The sequence below is a fragment of the Chaetodon auriga genome, chromosome 10 (genome assembly GCF_051107435.1).
Source record: "Chaetodon auriga isolate fChaAug3 chromosome 10, fChaAug3.hap1, whole genome shotgun sequence".
Lineage (NCBI taxonomy): Eukaryota > Metazoa > Chordata > Actinopteri > Chaetodontiformes > Chaetodontidae > Chaetodon > Chaetodon auriga.
Genome location: NC_135083.1, coordinates 9,963,404 through 9,983,261, shown reverse-complemented (window position 1 = coordinate 9,983,261; position 19,858 = coordinate 9,963,404). Strand labels below are relative to the sequence as shown.

General features: G+C 41.7%; 1 protein-coding gene across 2 annotated transcripts; it reads right to left on the bottom strand.

Annotated features, from left to right (window-relative positions):
* Positions 1-1,110: 1,110 nt before the first annotated feature.
* Positions 1,111-19,452, bottom strand: LOC143326795 (sodium- and chloride-dependent taurine transporter-like). 2 transcript variants are annotated; one of them, XM_076740705.1, is made up of 14 exons: positions 19,278-19,452; positions 14,546-14,775; positions 14,312-14,446; positions 11,975-12,209; positions 11,227-11,359; positions 10,376-10,510; positions 8,888-8,991; positions 8,623-8,747; positions 6,919-7,031; positions 5,680-5,817; positions 5,139-5,241; positions 3,962-4,062; positions 3,661-3,831; positions 1,111-2,886 (listed from the first exon to the last, which is right to left on the bottom strand). In XM_076740705.1, the coding sequence occupies exons 2-14, from the start codon at positions 14,772-14,774 to the stop codon at positions 2,731-2,733; spliced, it is 1,878 nt and encodes a 625-aa protein (XP_076596820.1). In that variant the 5' UTR covers position 14,775; positions 19,278-19,452; the 3' UTR covers positions 1,111-2,730. The 2 variants fall into 2 exon arrangements, with proteins under 2 accessions (XP_076596820.1, XP_076596819.1); XM_076740704.1 differs by lacking the exon at positions 19,278-19,452 and adding an exon at positions 16,807-17,080.
* Positions 19,453-19,858: the final 406 nt, after the last annotated feature.

Below are 19,858 nucleotides of genomic sequence, written 5' to 3'. Positions count from 1 at the left end.
ATGGTGGGAGAACACACTGAAAAATTTAGGACAGGTGTCGATGAGCAGTCACAGGGAGTGGAAGGAGGTCAGGGTGGTATGATCTGCTTGATGGAGGACATATGTGCAAGTACATATAGATAGCTATTATAGGGATGGAATCAAGATGTATTTTCAACATAGACGGAAGGCTATTGATCAAGTTTGGAGGGGGAGAGCAGTTATACGATCAAATCTACTGCTCACAGTCCAAAACTAAAGGAAGCAATGCTTAACAGTGTTTGATTAATGGGTTAAATCTCATGCAACTTCTTCTAAATCAGAGAGTAGAGGCTGTGCACACACTAAAGAGTTCTTCTAATTAAGTCATCTTGAAATTTAAGAACTGTAATGATATCCTGGTTGGAGTCATTCCTGCAGGGCCTGCATGTCTATGATGACAACAGATTCAGTCTCTAATCATCTGTGCAAACTGACATTTCCTTGATTGTGATTGGCTGAACAAAGCCATTGTATAATACTCTATTCCTGCATTCATATGTGTTAGAATAATTGGAAAAATTAGTTTCCAGCAAGAAAAATTCAAATGAACACCCTGTCAAGTTGGAACAACTTGGAAAGTTGCCGACAATTTTGCTGCACAACTTGCTGACTCATGTTGGACAAAGTAAATGTTTGATTAATGGAAAGAAACTTTTTGAATTCACATATTGCATACCATTTTTTTGCTCACGTTATTTGTAATATGGTATTAAGTTGTGTTAGTTGTTGTCCAGATAGAGTGACATAGATTAGTCATACAAGCTAAAAAATATATTTAGTGTATTTAGCGGTTACAGTCTGGATTACATTTTGTATTTAGTGTAATTTCTTTTGATCCCCATAGTAGATTTCTTCCATTGAACAGTTCCAGTATTTTATTGGTACCCTGTCAACCGTGGGCCATATTATAAAGCTACTAACATGTCAGCCCTGTCACTCAATAATTTTCAGCCTCAAAAATTCAATATCTGACATACTGGTGGAAATAAATACTGTATATTAGCATGCAGACATTTCTCCTCTTTACAGATGTGAATGCTTCAGACATGTTCGTGCATATAGAGAATAAAAGATACTGACACAAAGAAATTCCCAAAGAAAAACATGTTTATTTGTAATCTATATAGAAAAGATGCAATGTGCATCTCAAAGGGGACAACTGTGAGACAAAAATACTTTGGTACACTTGAATTTCCAAGTAGCACAAGTTTTTATGGACAAAGCAGCACGGTACTGTGGTGGCTCCTGCACATGCTTCAGGATAACAATTCCTTCAGATTCTGGACTCAGCTGTGCGAGTTGTTCAATTATTGAACAGCACAATTATTTTAAATGATGATGGTACATTTTGAAGGAGCACAGAATGCCATTGCTTCAATGACTATTGCGCATTGAAAAATGTAATCCAGGCTCACAATGTAACCAATATTTAGATGACGAATTGCTGAGTTTTCAATAAAATCAATTAATCTGTGATGGTGTTCATATGATGTACAGTATAAAATTGTTACAAAAAGGCATATGTGATTTACAAACAATTCAAATTCTACAATACAAATGCCTAAACATGAAAAACTAGAATCCAGTGGTAGTTACGCAGAGCACGTCTGCTGCTGAAATGAGCACGATGGAGAGAGCGGTTAGGATGTTTAGATAAGAGTTAGGTTTTTACTTTTTAAGTGAAGTTCTCACAGATCCTATGAACAATTATCAGTCAGAACATTGGATGTCAGATTAGCCTAGTCTATTTTGTCATTGTCTTAGCAAGGAGATCACTAGATACTGTATATCAAAGTTTACAATATCAAAAAGTTAGAAGCTAAAAACTTTTCCTCCTGAAATGGGTTGCAAATGTAACTGCAATACCTTGCAACAATAAAAACAAATACTACAATAAAGGTGAAACAACATATAAAGTGCAAAGAGAGATTTCAATAAATGCACTGGGACTGATAGTAGTCACACAGGCAGTGTACAAATACTTAAAAAAAATGCCACTTCCCTTTTTTCCTTTACTTCCTCTTCAACCGTTTTTGAGGACGGATCTTCTTCAGAATGCATTTCTCACAGTATTTGGCCAAGGCCTTGTTCAACTTGTAACTTAAAGGACGTCAAGCAAGATTAACTCTATACACTGCATATTGCCACTTAACATGTTACAGATATGTACTCTGACAGATGTGGGTGGCTCATGGTACATTCATTTTCACTGCAGGGATGAACAACAACAAGAGATTAGAAGTTAGCTCGGGCAACGAGGCTGCCACAAACAAGTCAGGGTGTTGAGACACTTTCTACCTTTTACACACTTAATTACTCGTTTAGTTTACTAAATTTATGTGAAGTGAGAATTTCATCTTTTCTTCTATTACACCAAAAAAAATCAAATTCATCATCTCTCCGGAATCAACAGAAAGGTAGTAAACATTGAACATGTTCTATCTCAAAATACTGCCTAAGCTGAGATCAGTGCCAACTACAGAGACAACAGTTGTAACATCAACAATATTGATATAGTAAAAAATAAAAAAAAAAAAATTACAAGAGAAAAAAAATTACAACAATAATATATAACTCTCTTCATAGAAATCAAACCAGAGTATCTCTAACGTGAATATACTGGACAATGTAAACCTACCATTATCAATGTTAGCAAATATGATAATAACACAGAAAGCACATCAATCTTATTCCTCTCACAGAGAGCGCTCACATCATTGTTTCTACAATGGTGTGGGTGGGCTTGATCAAGCCATTGTTCCCGTTTGGGTCCAGGGGCTGTGTCAGCTCGCTGCCCTTCAAGCTGTACTCTTTCGGGCGAGAGCTCACGCCTGACTTCGCCGGGGCTGCCACGGCTTTGATCCTCTGAGGGAAGGAAATGAGGGATTACGTTCATGATCATCAGAAACTGGAGCAGTTTAAGGCTCAGTGGTACATACTCATAATTCAGCATGTTTAACATCTGTATTTGTGTGTATGTAAATCTAAAACTGAATCAATATATACAAAACGCACTATTATTAAAGGAATAGTTACACATTTTGCATATTTGCTTTCTTGCCAAGCGTTAGATGAGAAGATTGATGTCATTGATGTCGGCATGCTAAATATGAAGCTACAGCCAGCCTGGTTGACTGACTCTTGATGGGCCATGTTGACAAGGGTCATGTGACCAACAGGAGCAGCACAGCTAGCACTACCACTAGCAAGCTAATCTGCTAACATGTTTACTACCAACTGACCACTGTAGGCATGGGAATCGCTCATCATCAGAAACATATGAAGTATGCTCTAAGATGCGAAGGAGCGATATATTACAAAATTTAAGGTAAGTTCAGAAAATTAGCCTATTTACACTGATTTTTGTGCAAATTAAACATCTAATGTGTTAATTTGTGAGCTTTAGAGTTGCTGGTCGGGGGATTCTGTTACGTTGCGACAGCGTTGAGCCAGCGCCAGGCCAGCTGCTTCCCCAGTGTTTATGCTAAGATAAGCCAACCATGTCCTGAGTCTAGCTTCATGTTTAGGGTATAGATATGAGTGATATCAATCTTTTCATCTAACTCTCAGCATGAAGGCAAGTAAAGAGTAATGTAAAATTGTTCCTTTAACAGGCACAAAAGGGTTGAGTCAGCTCACCTCGATCAGGGGTCCCTCAGACTGTAAGATCTTGATGACCATCACCATGGGGATGCAAATCATGGAGGACAGGGCCAAACACCAGCCCAGACCGATAGCCCAGTCAGGGTACTCATACACCTTGTTATAGGTCAAGGGCTTGTACTTCACCAGGGAGAAGACAAAGCAGCCCTGAAAAACACATGCTTCATTCAGTAGAAGTTGGAAACCTTTCTGTGACCTTGAAAGTATCAACACGTCACATGTTCGTGACACCAGTACAATAAAGCGACAGTACAAAGAGCTGCCGCTGATCTCTCACCATGCAGAGAACAGGAGTGATTATGGTCCAGCTCCATTTCATCCATGGGTTTGGTCTGTAGCCAATCATATCCTCAAGTCCATCATAGAAATTATCAACTCCTGTTCAACACATAGAGAAGAGAGAATATATTTTAGCATACGTGGTCAAAATAATGAACATTGTACATTCTGCTCACATGTTATTGTTTTTACAGGATGACCTTGATATTTCCCTTTGGAAATGATTAGGTTTATGGTCCCTTATCTCTGTTTGTCCTAAACTGCAGCATATATTTCCACTGGGTCATGTTCCATGTGCTGTATATACTATAAACAGTCTCAGCTTTGTCAGTTATTAACTAGCTTACTAGGTCATCATTTATCTTTCCTCAGTGTTGACTGTAGTGAACTATGTGTTTTATTGCATTGTTAAGGGGTCTGTGTGTGTGTGTTTGGACTGTGTTTAAATGTGCCTGACGTTTGTTATTATGCTCTTTTGTAATATTAATGTTCATAATATTTGGTTTTAGTCTGGTCTAATTCCTTTTTTAACATCTGGTAAGGGACTAAAGATGGAAAGTAGCCTGCTAGACTGTGGATTATCTATAGATTTTCTGTTTTCAGAGCACTAATTAGCATTATAGATGATAAATGAACAAGTTAATATTACATTATATTTAATATTTAATTGGCAAATATGAGGGGTTACTCCCACCATGGCATCATTATTCTGACACTCAGCCTCACGGCCACAACAAAGCACTTATAGTGACTGCACGTTTCACAGATGCATGATTTATTACCATAAAAACAACCAGATGCCTTCATGTAAAGACTACAATGTTAAATAAACTAGTTTATTTCTGGAAGATGCAGCGTTGCTTTAATTTCAATTAGGTTTTTTCTCATTAGGGTTTTCCTTCAATAATGGTAAGATCTAATTTAATGGGAGGCAACCCTGGACAGCCAATCACAGTCTAGCATGGGACCATCACCATCCCCATCCCCACCCACATCACCACGCCCCTCCATGCAGTTAAATGTATTTACTACTGACATGAAAAGAACCACAAGGACACCTTTGTTTACCACCAAAGAGAATGTTTGCGCTTTTTTTTCCCACCTCTTCAGGATCATTACTTTGAAAAACGACACACACTACAGACCCCTATCACATAAGAGTCGTTTCCACTTACCATAAACCCAGGCTACAGCAATGCATTCAAAGAATGCAACCCACAAAAGGCACACACCACTGGCTGCATAGTAGTCAAAGAGTTGAAACACATACATGCCACCCTGGAAAAAGAAAAGGAGAAAAGCTGCATTAATTATCTCTCTGATGCATGTGGAAGGAAGAAAAGTCACAGAGATAGAAGGGAGTATTAAAGCAGAGTGGGTGGGGAGGGTGTTGAAAGCAGCAAGAATGCTGGCACCCAACCAACAGAGGCAGAGTTCAACAGGTGCTGAGACGTCATTGAAGCACAGTTAACTGCTAAACGGAAAACGGCATTCCGAATTGTTCCATTCAGACACACAGGATGTCAGTGGTGAATGTGATAGGAAGCCATATTTGGTCTTAACAATGCAGCAGCCAACAGGCAAGTGGAAAATCTGTTGCATTATCTCTGCCGATGATCCGAATGTGCAGAGTCTCTTTTCCTTTTCTAAACAAGATAAGCAGCAGAAGCAAGTGAGAGCGCAGAGGCTCCGTAAAGCGACTGTTGGTGAACTTACTTTCGTTACCATGGCGAGTCCCAGGAGATAGCTCATGAAACACATCACAGCTATAAAGATCTCCCGTCGGTAACCCTTCCTGAGGAGGGATGGATATAGATCCACAATGGAGGTGATCTGTCCTTCCACTTCAACAAACTGTGGGGACAAAAGCCACTACTTAGTTCTCATGGGAAAAAAAATAAATAAATGTCTCCTTCTGTGTGCATGCAGCTCTTGTTTGGCCTCTACAAACCAGTGATTAGAGAATGAGAGCTGTCTTTGTTGGGCAGTAATGAGAATTTAAACAGGGCTCCTCTCTGCAGCACTGGTTTGTTGCTACCAAGACACAACAGAAACAAAACAACAGTGAATCACTGTCTCCGTCTCCCTGACTGTGTCTCTTGCTCTTGCTCCCCTGTGTCTCCGCATAGCCTCATAAACTACATAATGTCAGAAGAAAAATTATGAAATTGTCTTGTCTTCAAACTATCGTTATGTACCAAGAACATGCTCCTTTGTTGCATGAAAGCCTAAACAAAAACCCCTTACATAACAGTGGCATGTATGTGTGAGCGATCTTAACAATATATAGCATTCAGGACTAGAATTCTGCATGAAATTTATGGTCAAAAAATGCACCCCCCCACACACACTCTGTCACTGGCACCATTTCTCTCATGGAAATAGCTGCATTTACATGTGCTCAAATTTAGAGCATCAGCCGGATCTCGCAGTTGGCTGAGATGAGTAGCCGGCCATGTGCAGGACTGAGTTAGCACAGGAGTAGAATTACACTTGGAGGCAGGAAATGTGATATAGCCAGAGTAGAAATGTTTTGTCTGCTTAGATTATCTTCTCTTAATCAAAGATCTGCCTTCTATCAAAGCTAGATGGCTTGCATGCAAGCCATTATAATGACTTGTGCAAACTAAATGTTTGGCAAATGTCCATCAACTTCTAAAAACTTAATTTGGGGTCTTACAGGGCATTAAAAGGGATATAATCCTCACACAGTGCAGCTGAGAGGTAGTAAAATGCCTTTGTGGGAACAGGCTGTTTTGCCTGTCTGTCAGTTATCTGATACCTTGGGGACATTAGCTGTGGATCAGAGAGACACTAAATGTGTTTTACATATCGGGGCTGGCAGGAGCCAACTAACATGTGGCCTGGCAAGTTCCAGTGTGAAATTAATGGACAGTACACCAAAGAACTATTCTGTACATATCTTGACACGACTGTCATTGTGAATACACTGACCTGGCTGTCGAGGCCCAGAAGCAGCAGCATGATAAAGAACAGGATGGCCCAGAGGGTTGGCAGCGGCATCATGGACACAGCTTTAGGGTAGGCGATGAAGGCCAAGCCGGGACCTGGAGGGAGAGCATAGAGGGGATGGAGAGAAGAGGACAGAATTAACATTTCAATCTGATTTGAGCTTGGACGACATGAAGGGATTGGAAAAGTAATGTAAAGATTGAGCTAGAGAGGCTGAGCGGGGTCTGGCACTGCCAATAATCTACAGGAAATAAGATCGAATACGTCCAACAATTGACAGAAATGAGATAAACTTAACTGGATGAGTGTTTATTCATTCTTGGCCCTAAGTGTTGAATAGCAATAAGGAAATAAAATTTCACTTACAGTGTTTTCTCATGCTATAGTGTCCTGGATGTGTTTACTTCCAGGACTAATATCAACCACTATATTCAACTCTACACATTACATGACTGCTGTTTATACTGTATACAACACAACTAGACCATTCTGCTGCACACACAATTTCTTATGTGCTGTTTATACTGTACTCATTGTAGTTACATAATGGCGTATCATAGCTGCTTTGCATTTTGTACCTTGTTTTTTATATAAATTACATTCACGTGTATTTTTCACCTATCTATGTGCACTTTTGCTACTGTGTGCCCTATCTGGTAAAATGCCGAACTGAAATGCATCATACTGGTACTTACTGTGTGCAATAACAATAAAGTGGAGTCAACTCTAATCTAATCTAATCTAAACAAAGCAGATGAGGATTTTAACAGAGCCATGAATCAATTCAACAGGATATAATAAGAGTGTGAGACACAAAGTCAGCAATCACATAAACTAGTAGCACAATTGAATAGCTGAGCAAAATGCATTAAAAATATGCTGTAATTTATGAATTCTGGTTGTGTTTCATGTATGGTGGGACATCCTGCATGGACACACTTGCATGCCATCAAAGAATTACTGTCATTGTCAAACAATTGTAGTCTGATTTCACATGATTGTATTCAAGTTGCAGCATTGAAGATAGCAAGAGTTTAATTTTAATGGAACACAGCGAGCATGCTGAAAGAAGATGCATCTCCTTCAAAGTCCACATAGAGTACAAAGGAAGGCAGAAACAGAACCGGTGGCGTCCACCTCAGGAGATCCACAGGTTGTTAACAGAACTGGTCTTACAATGCAGTGCTGCTGGTCAGAAATATCACCACAGGGCGCCAGTGCACATAGTACAAAGTACAAACAGTATGTTGCCAATCTTCTTTCCAATGTCCCCTGGTCAAAAAGATGTAAAGCTACTAAAGGACATGAGCAGGTTGAATGTGGGACATGAGGACACCTGTAATAATGAGGGTGGCCCAGTACAGGAGCTCTTTAACACCGCAGCTCATTGTGGAGCTAAAACACACATCAGCAGACCAATACAGTGTGATGTGCGCTCAGAAAGGTTGGAGCATATTTCACACTGAAGTAACAATTCTGTTTCTTTGAGGCTTTTATTCAAGGAGTGTGCAATTGCCGATACCTCTACATTTCAGCATCATCGTTTCCGAGACAAATAAACTGAGTCACTTTTTTTTCCCCCTCTTTTAAAATCTACTGTTGCTTTTGATAAGCTTCCAATTGTCTTTTTGCTTTTTCGGCAGCAGCGCCCACCATCACTGCTGCCATCACCTTGGACCCTCATACCTGACTCTGCCACATCGGCAATGTCCACCCCTTGTTCTTGTGCCATGAAGCCCAGGACGGAAAATATTGCGAAGCCAGACACAAAACTGGTACCGCTGTTGAGGCCTCCCAGCAGCAAACAGTCCCTATGTCACACATATGTCATGGAGGTTGTTAATGAACACAAGCGGAACCGAAGTTCCCATTTTCTTTTCACGCAACCGTCTCTGACACGAGTTGCTGTCACTACTACAGTCCCACTCCCCCCAGCGGAAACACGACTCACCTGTAGCAGTTGTACTTGTATTTGTTGTAGCTCCCCAGTGACGTCATGGCTCCCAGGCAAATGGCATAGGAGAAGAAAATCTGGGTTCCTGCATCAATCCACACCTGAGGAGACAGAGAAAGAGGTTGACTGATTTTCACAGTGTTTTCCAGATTAGATGAGGTAAGCTAATCAAAAAGCACACAAGACTGTTCTCCCATTGCATGAACATATTTGCAAATGGTTGCTTATTAGCATAATTTGTTATCATATTTGTGGAAACCTTATGAATGTAAGTGTAATATTAACTCTCTTTTACCTCAGCTTTGGTCTCTACCGACTCCTTAGGGAGATATCTGAAGTTTTAGCTGCTAAATGCTCAACTATATTTACCAGTTAGTCCCCAACTGTGTCAATCTGTCTGATCAAGTTGTGGCTTTTAGAGAGTCTTAACTAGAAATGGCTGAAAAACAACACTGATGAGAGAAGTGAGACTGAACCTGAACGGTAATGTTACAGCCATAAAACCAAAATAATGAGCTTAAAGATGCTATAAAGCTCAGTAGAGCTGAGGGGATCTGCGATAATTACCCGTGGGTAATCACTACAAGCAAACCCTTTTATGGAGATGTACACATGTGATTCATTGCTATTGTGAAAATATTGCAACCACAAATTAAATAGAGCTACAATATAATAACAGTCACCACAATGTCCACAGCAGCAAAGCTCCAGTAAAGACACCACAGAGTGTCATGGCAAAGATGTCAGTAATTCTATCTGAAACCTCAAGGACATCATGTGAAGCAAAACCTTAAACCTCATTTATTTCAACACCTCAGCGTTAGCACAGGACACACAAGGGCTAGTCAGTCGAGATATGTGTGCTTGGTCTGGACGTTCATCCAGTCACTCATGAGAAATGATGTAATGGAGTTACGTAACAAAAAGAGAAGAAAAATTATCTTTGGCACGTAAAACTATACATTTACATGACAGTGAGTTAGCTTCCAAGAGCTGGATGAGAAGATCCACTCCAATATCTGTCTGTGAATGAAGCTAGCCAGTGGACAGTTAGCTTAGCTTAGCATAAAGACTGGAAACATGGCTAGCCAGCACCTCTAAAGCTCTCTAAGTAATATGTTAAATGTCCTTTGCTTAGTTTGAACATAAACCAAATAGTAAAATGTGACGTTATGGTTTTATGGGCAGTTAAGCCGAATTTATTGTCCTGGTTGACTGGTAACCTCACAGTGACAAGACATTTTTACACTTTGGTGGCATGCGTTAAACAAATGAGATATAGTTTACTAATGGGCGAGCTTTATAGGTGCTGGAAGGAGGATTTTGCCGGCTGCTGGCTTTAGTTTCACATTTTTCAGACAGACATGAGGTGTCAAGGTGTCAATTGACTCTAAAATGTCAAACTATTCCTTTAAGATATGAGGTCAGGAGTCAGAGTTGGGAGCGATTACAGAAGAAGAGGAGAAGAAGAGTTCCTGATCCTACCTCTGGATCTTGTAGACGGGTCAGGTCAGGGTACAGGTAAAATTTGATCCCTTCAGCTGCCCCGGGAAGGGTCACTCCACGTACCAACAGCACAATCAACATCACAAATGGGAAAGTCGCTGTTATGTACACCACCTAGACAGGACGAAGGAATTTATTAGCAAAAAAAAATACTGAAAAAGTTAAAGATTTATGAGTCATCATCCTTAAGGGATAAACAGTGCTTCCTTTATAAGATCTCATATTTTTCTGACTGCAGCACAAAAGAAACATTGTTCTCTGTATGTGGTATGGTCTCCTCCCTTCCCCAAGTATTTCCACGGAAAAGAAGTAGGTAAGGCCTGTGAACAGTGACGCCTGCCGCCTACAGGAGTCATAATGAGATGGAGTGCATGTCCAGAGGAGCACAAAGCGGTGCGCTACACGGCATAAAGGCTTCTCACTCTCTGAACTGCTATCTAGTTAAAGATTTAGGGGTGATAATTTTACGGCACACTAATCACAGTTAACCTTCCGTTAAAACCAAAATAAATCCACTGGTGTTAATAATTTTCCTCACAGAGTTCCTCCTGTTGGCTCTGGTCGAGTTTCTGTCCCGCTGACAGAAACAGAAAGAGGGCTGAGGAGGGGCAGTCTACTGTTTACAGCCGACAGTGAGTCTGGCCAACAAGTAACTTCCAGGACTGCACAGGCTTGTGTCTTTAAATCAACCAAATTAACTGCTTTCCAAGCATGTGGGTTTTCTCTGAGCAACAGTGTTTTGTCACTGACTTGTTGGGGTAAAAACTAAAGGCCAAACAGCATCCAAGCAACACAATAAGTACAGGATGTGTCTACGCCTCAGCACTCACTTTCCCAGTGGACTTGACTCCTTTCCAGATGCAGAAGAAGCAGATAACCCACACTGCTAGGAGACAAAGGGCCAGGTCCCACTTCAGGGGCCCTATGTCCTCGATCCCAGTGGAGATGCTCAGGACGTTGCGTCTGCAGAGGATACAGAGGCACAGGTTAGTGGCAGTTTGTGGGACTTGAAACAGAAGAGGTTGTGTCATAAAGGAAGGACGTCACGTGGCATCCCTAGATTATGACCACAAGTGACTAATTACACTGGCAATAAAAGCTGAAACCCAACAATCACATGACTTGTCCTTTCTGTGTTGTTCTACTGCTGCGGCCTGTCCAGAGTCTGAATATATTAAAAGTGGAGAGAAGACTATTTGGATGAGCGTTAAAGCTGGAATATTTAAGTGTCCACTGCTGGATAAACACTTCTGATTTAATGCCACTTGTTGTGACAAACTGTCACCAAATTAACAAAGCAAACAGGCATGAAAAAGATTGGGATTTCCAGCAGATATTTCAGTTCAGTTTGACAACTTAAGTCAAACTTTGAGGAGCTGCACTGAACGTATGAAAGGTGGTTTACAAACAAGGTTTCTAATAAACTGGCATAGAGCTAAAAGTAAACTGAAACTTTTGTAGGAACTTTGCTTGTTCAAACACATTTACGCAAGCAAGATAAAGAGGCAGTGCTACTTTTGTACAGTCTCTGTGTGTGTCTGTGTGTGGTAGATAGGCATGCTGTCAGTAACTACTCACTCCCAGAACTCTGTGACAGGGGAGGTAAAGTTGGTAATGTTGGCTGCGAGCCATAGGGTCTTGTTCTTGCGGACTGTGTCCTCTACACAGTGTTCTGTGTTCCAGGGCTGCTTGCATTTGGCCCAGGGGAGCTCTGGCTGAAAGCACTGAAACAGGTAGTAGAGTCCCCAGGCCAAGATCACAATGTAGTAGATGTTCAGCAGAGATACGATCACAACAGAAGCATAGCCAATACCTGCAGAGGAGATGGAAAGACGGCAGATTTTAACATCAACTCAAGACATCATCCGAGTTATGATTTCTATTTTGCCTGTGTGACAGCTTAGTTTGAACGTGCAATAACAGCTCGTATGGCAAACAGAGCAACATTAGCAGCATCTGTTTTAGCTCCTTTTTTGGTCTCCACCAACTCCTGGAGGAATTATCTGCCTCCTTAGCTGCTAAATGCTCCACTGTGTTCACCGGCTTGTCGCTAACTGTGTCCGTCTGCAGTGTGGTGCAGAGCAGGTAAATCACGACAAGCAACACCTTTCCCATACAAGCAGTCATATGATCCTTTTTTATAAAAGCTGCTTTAACAGCAGCTGAAAATCTTGTTTTGTGGTCAGAGCACACATCTGACCACACCCATCAGTGATACTGGATGCGACTTTCAACCAGAAGAGGCAGTAAAACATTGATTTTCAGCCTGGTGCTAAATAACTCTTTGAAATTCCCATGTTATGGCTAGCAGGGTGTTATCTGCCTCCGCATATTTACATGTTTCCAGTAAAAACAGGCAGCTAGGGAGGGCGTTTACAGCAACCAGTAGCATTGGATGTGCGTTAATTCAGAAAGTATTTCACTGGATGCAAAATCTGTATACACCCCCAAGTGCAGGATGAGTCATAAAGATTTTTTTATCATTTCCCAGGAAATGACAAACTCTGAAATATTACGAAGAATTCCTACAACATGAGAACTTAATGCAAACAGTTCAGCAGCTTGAGTCACTGCTGCTGATTGGCTTTAAAAGCAAACACAAAGAACTAACTCTTTATTAACTTCCCAGACGTGACTCTGCTATCTACTGCTATAATGTCCTTAGTGTTTTTACACTATTTTTGGATGACTTTGCCATGAACCTGTGCACAGAAATCCCCGGTACTCTTCCACTGCTCAAGATTATTTTTAAACCGATCATCTCCGCTGACCCCTCCTCCTCATTCCCACATTCCAAATGCAAACTGATAGATGAGTCAATGCGGTGACAGGTGTGTGTTTGTGTGCGTGTACTCGACTGCGCGCTGGCGTGCAGGGAGTAAAGTCATGAATTCTCCGTGTGATAAAAACATGTGAAGGCGGGGGAGGCGGGACAATGGGAAGATTTGTGATTGGCCAGTTTTGCGACCACTTGTGGACTTTCTCTGCTGTGCCAGACGCTGTGCCAGATGGACAGACAGCAGCCTCAGCGCTCCGTGAATAGCGGAGACCGTCAGCAGCTGCTAGAGATCCGGTGCCACGCAGTTTCCTCTCTTTTCATGTCACATCCCGGGTGTGAACATGAGTAAGGGTATGACGGCAGCTGCTGAGGGTGCAGCGCTCCTGTGCTTGTCCACAGCTGTCACTCAAAAGTAAGAGGGGCTATACCTAAGAGGAATGAGGGGTCCTACAGTGTCTTAGAGCATGAGTAGCTCACGGTGATCTCAGGTCAACAGACTGGCGAGAGATGCCGAGTCTGATGACACTGTCACAGAAGACACACGGTGGTTATAATATCCTATAAGCTGAGACAAAACAAGTGGATCACCACCGCAGCTCCGTTTCAACAAAAATCATCTTTTCATGCAGACCTGCTGCGTGAGACTACCCATTGCTAGGCAACTTGGTGTTTTTTTTTTGCTAGTCTGTTTCCACGGTAACCGAGAAATCATCAATCTATTATACACACCAAATCTGCGATCAAAAGGATGACTATGTGTAGTTTATGTTTACATAAACGTGTGTTTAGGGGCGTACACATGTGTGCGCTCTACCTGAGGCTGACCCTGGAGTTAAAGTGGACTCATATCATTCTTCCTCTATGATACCTGATGAGACTCTATGTTCAGCACTGTGCTGTGTAATGTTCATGCAACACAAAGCAGCCTAATGAAGTATGACTGGTCCATTTACACTGGGAGGGGGTGGGTGAATACTGGCCTGAAACAGGAAGTAAATCAGGGCAGAATTTTTGTTTGGACAAATGAGTCTTTTATTCAGCGTTAAACATTAAATTATCTTGTCAGGGATGATTTGTGCACCGATGTGCAGCCTCTATTTCTGTGTGTGAGCATGTGCAGTGTTTCTCGGACTGACCAGTGAAGATGGGGCACAGCTTAGCCCAGCAGGTGATCCCTCCTTCAGAGGTGTACTGGCCCAGTGCAACCTCCAGGAAGAACACAGGCAGGCCGCCGCCAAACAGGAAGATGAAGTAAGGGATGAGAAACGCACCTGGGTAATGGAGACAGGAAACAGCTTCTTGCTACATGTTGCTACAATCACCATTTCTTGGCTTAACAGTCTAGCATCTGCTGTGTGTCTTCTGCCTACCTCCACCATTTTTATAACAAAGGTAAGGGAAGCGCCACACGTTTCCTAATCCGACAAAGCCTCCGGCCACAGACAGGACAAAGTCGAGCTTACTGGCCCACTTCTCCCTCTGCGGAGCCTTGCCTTCGGCCTCGTCCTCGGGCCGCGTGCCTGGGCTCTTCCCTGGTGAAGGTTTAAGGGTGTCCTTGTGAAAGTCCTTCAGGCATTGGAGCTTCTCTTTTTGTGCCATGCTGTGGATGGCACAAAAAAAAGGTAAGGGACACGTGAGATGGCGAGACAGAGAAGAAGAGAGGCAGAGGTGAGAGGGATAAGGGACAGATAGGGAGGAGCATTAGGGAGATAATGCTGTCTCCTGATGGCGTTACAGCATGATGTGTAACACTGAGTGCATGATATACAGTGCTATGCTGCTAATCTTGATAATCTGATGCATGGAGGTCATTCAGACTCGAGAATTGTTGGGGGAGACAGAAAAGGCCTTGAGCAACATGACTCAATGATAAAACTACAAATCCCATTCTCACACAGTGATAATTACATTAAAATACCTGTTGTCTTTCTTTATCTGACTCAATCACTCACTCTATCCGTAGATAAACAGAACATTTTGGTTGCAAGAAAAAAAAAACATCTGCATTTTCGGTGCATGCTGCAAGTGGTGGAGCCACAACCACACTTTGGGGACAGCATGTGCGCACTGACAACAGCGCTTTTGACTTGCTGTACATGTAGTTCTGTTTTCCAACTGTTTCTGCTCAGAGGGGGGCACATTGTCACAGAGGGAAAAAGGAAGGGACTGTTTGGACACGATACACGCCCTCAAGACCTTGCCTGACCCACCACCAAAGTTGTCTTTTAGCTTTCTTCTTATGCTACTGTATCAGCAACAAGCCAGTCCAGCGTAATCCAAATTTAGACAGGAAGATATCCCTCTGCATTCCCAAAGCCCTGGCTGCTCTCCGGAAGATACGACAGCTTAAGTTCACTTCAGTGTTTACACTGTACACCGCCGTTCCAAGAAAGACAGGATTTGTTATTACTGACCGAGGTATCCTATTTCCCCGCATGAGCCAAAGAGGAGAAAAGAAACCCTAATAGGACAGGAATAACTGAGTAAGACATGTCAAGACTGAAAGTGATTTAATCTCCCAGCTGGTGTATAATCAAGAACAAAAGAGGGACAATGAGGCTATAATTAATTCTAAGACAAGAGATTAACGGTAATGCCAGAGAGAAAGGTTTCCTTGTCTTTAACAGCAACATCAAATACTTCCTCTTATATTTAGACTGCGTTGTTCATCGAGGCCTTCGTAAAAGAACAACTTGTACTGAAAAGCCTCCAAAACATTAACATGAGCTTTCTTGAAAACAAATTGTAACTGAGCAAGTGGAACATTTAAAAATGGACATTAATGAGTGGAACTTAAATTAGAACAACTCAGATCATCGCGGTGACAATAACAGCGTCCCCCTCTCGGGATCGTCTACCAACATCCACATTAAGGAGAAGATTCCCTGAAAGCTCTCACATTCCTACTGGGAACTACACGGCCGCTCACTTAACGCTTGAACAGCAGCCCCTCCAAGCCCCTGTGTGCACACTGTGTCCCATCATTTTCTCGACTCTCTCTCTTCCTGTTATGCATGACAAGTCAACGTGAACTGCTTTTCCATTCTCAGACCTCCTTACATAACTGGATCAGTTCTTGCCCACTCTTGTTTCTCATCCTGTTTCTACCTCTCTCTCTCTTTATCCCTTTTACCCCCTTTTACTCCCGTCTGCTCGTTGTATGCTTTCACCTGCGCGTGTGGTGTTAGGAGGCTATCAGTCTGCCAGATAAGACTTAAGACAAACTGTCCTTGGGATTTAATCCAGACACACTTGACTATAAATTCCTTATATGTGTGTGTGTGTGTGTGTGTGTGTGTGTGTGTGTGTATATATATATATATATATATATAATTTAAAAAAAGTCTTAGCATGATATTATTGCTGCTAAAATCCTGACGGATGTTCAATTGAAATCACTGACCTTTACCTAGACATCCTGTCGATATGGATCACAAAAGTCAACAGTAAAATCTATTTGCAGTTCTTCCTCTATTTATTTAACCCTTTAACAGACAAACAGACTCTTACAGTATCCACCAAACCCTTACATTTTTAAAACTATTTTTTTTAGCCCATTCACACAAAAAAACTTCATTCAGACCCTTAAAAATCAAGTCTCCTTTCCAGCAAGGCAGTTTAGAAAACTTACATTTCCTTCATGGCTGCGACTATGTATAGAGTTCCTCTCCCTCAGCTGTCACCATTCCTCTGTACTGAATGCCTTCATGCCACCACGGGTCAGAAGAAGTGGAGCTGACAGTGGGGCCCGCCCCTTGGCTAAAGACAATTAAATCCAAAGTAGAGATTGGATGCAGCCTCGCTATGACAGACAACTCAGGTACCAACGTGGGAGACTGTAAATTTCCACTTCTCACTACTCCCTGCCCACAAACATACACACAGCCAAGTGGCGGGGGATGAGTGTGTGTCTCACATGCACACACTTCTTATTCATGTTGGAGACACAGAGGACAAGTCAGAGGAAAAAGAAAGGCTGGTCCAACACTGTGGGTGGGTCTTGAATTATGATCTTGAACAAATGGAGGAACTGAAGGCACCATTCAGAGTTTTATTGCCTTTTTTTTTTGTTGTTTACTGTCACTAAAATCTGAAGCCCATTTTCATAACACCACCGCGCCACTTCCAAGCATCTCTGTGTGAAAACTATTTTTGCTCTTGCATATGCTGTAATAATTCCTGGTATGCGGGACATTTCGATTCGCTGTCCTCTGTTCTTTCATGACATGTGGTCTGTTATCTGGGAAATGTAAACCAGTACAGTATCAGCTTATAACAATTCCTAATAAGGCCATGTGTGTCCTCTGCTTGCCCATGGTCTGTTTAGATACCACTCACTGCTCTGAGAGCTCACAATGGCTGGACAAAGGGTGGCATGCAAGAGTCAATTAAAAACTGATAGATTCCTCTGCAGGAGCTGGAGAGTTAAATGGGGTACAAGGATCAGCTAATGACAAGCTGTGGGTTAAACACTACACACACACACACACACACACACACACACACACACACACCTATGTCACCTCTTAGCTTTGCATGACGCCATAATCCATCATATTTTGGTCAGTGTCATGCTCTGTGTACTATTTTGGTTACGCAACCTTTGACAGACGCCGTCTAATCTATTGTGAGAGAGACCAGAGGGTTTGTATTTTGAAGGTGGACGCTTGCAACAGAATGAAAGCCTCTTTCATGTGTGTCAGCTCATGAAAGTGTTCCCCTTTAACGAAGAGACAGCGTCATGGTGTTTGATCACAAGCCTGTGGAAAGGGTTTAGTTATTGCTGAACGAAAGCATATCTTATAAATCATGCTGTCAGCCTGGATCTGTTTTTTTGCATGTCGTCAGCTCACTCTTCAGTTTTCACTTTCAACGCACTTTTTTTTTTTTTCCTGAAACCATCATAAGTTTGGATTTGTTGCGTCTACTCTGGCTTTAAAATCGAGCCTCAGTTTGTGGTGATCAGACATCTTGTAATCGAGGCTCAGATTTGTGTAAAGATGAATGATTCTGTGCTGTGTTTGATGAGTCTTGCATGGATCTAGGAAATTACATCGCTACAAGACAATAAAACAGTATGAACTCTTAATTTAGCAGAAAAAAAAAGTTTGTCTTAAGGTTTGAGTGACTTTTAATAATTAAATTAAAACATGGTGACTGTTAGAATAAAATTGGAAACGTACAGCATTTTTTTTTTAAACCATGAGAAATATTAAACCGTTAACTGAGAAAGCCACATTTTTCTAATCAACAGTGGGTAAAATGATTGTGAATATTCACAGACCACTCCTTATTTTGCAGGAGGCCCTTGAGACACCCTTCACAGACACCTGTTGCAAGTTGCATGCAGTTTTGGGAACTTTTCAGCAGCCAACTAAAAAAGGTACAGTGACCCCTCAGTTTTTATCCTGCTGAGAGGGCGGATTGGGGTTATTAAAGGGCACGTGTCAATCAATCATAAACTGGACAGGGCGGAGACAGAAGAAGTAGGTTAAGTATGTCCCATTTAGATATAAGCTAGTAAAACGTCTTAGGTCATCAGACTCATTCAGTGGATGACTTGTGGGTGTGGAGAAGGTGAAGGTGCACCTGGAGCAGGACACACACACACATACATACACCACGTCTCTGTGAAGCCGCGGTGCGCCTGAACGCATCACCGCAGACCTCCAAACAACCATCAAAGAAACGAGGAACGGCGTCTTATCAGATGGTTCAAAGGCCAAACTCGCGTTTTTATAACCAAAACATCATTTGCTTAGTTATTTCTGAAAGCAGGGTTAAAGCGCAGGTTTCCTCTTTTTTTTCCTTTTTTTTTTCTTTTTTTTTTTTTTTGAGCGGAAGCGTGAGGGAAATAATTAGGACACGGCATCATATCAAAGAGAAAGACAGCAAATGTGATGTTTGTATCAGCGAATAAAATGAATCAACATGCCCATCGGCCCACATCAAAACACGGTGACAAATGAGTCACTCAACATACAATGTTTTGTCAGTAACCTCAAAAAGACAGTTTAAGAGCAGTTCTTGCAATTATCTTAAAAATAAAAACAACATTAACCTCATTTACTGACTTGATGTGGAAAGACGATGTCGGATTACCTGTCCTCCTTTCAAGCAGCCTGTTGTTCCTTGTTGTGCAGCCTATTGTAACGCTGAGTGAAACAATTTAATCAATTTGTCTGTGAGACCATTGTTTCTACGAGCTGGTGCGCGTTTAATATCAGTTTGAGTGGAAAATCACCAGCTTCTCCATGCAACAGCGTCTTAAAGCGACAGCCTCCCTCCGTCCACCCTTCGCCTCATTCCCCCACAGTCTCTCGCTGTAATAATAACGAATCGCGTTCTTATTTTGTTTGCATATTGATTGACAATCACTTGCAACGTTTGCCATTAACCTGCTAAAGCGCAGCGAACATTTAGCAGATGCATTCAATGTCTGATGCGCTGTGAAAGACCTGGGATTTTTCCGTTGTTTTGGAGTCACTTTCTAAAAACCTTGATGAGCTGCAGCTGGCTTTATAATAATAAAGACAGTAATAATAATAATAATAATAATAATAATAATAATAATAATAATAATAATAATAATAATAATAATAATCTTTCTAGATCAGGTATCAGCCATGATGAGGAACAAATGTTGGGTTGCCAGGTCATTTGTCATTTGCAGATGTTTATCG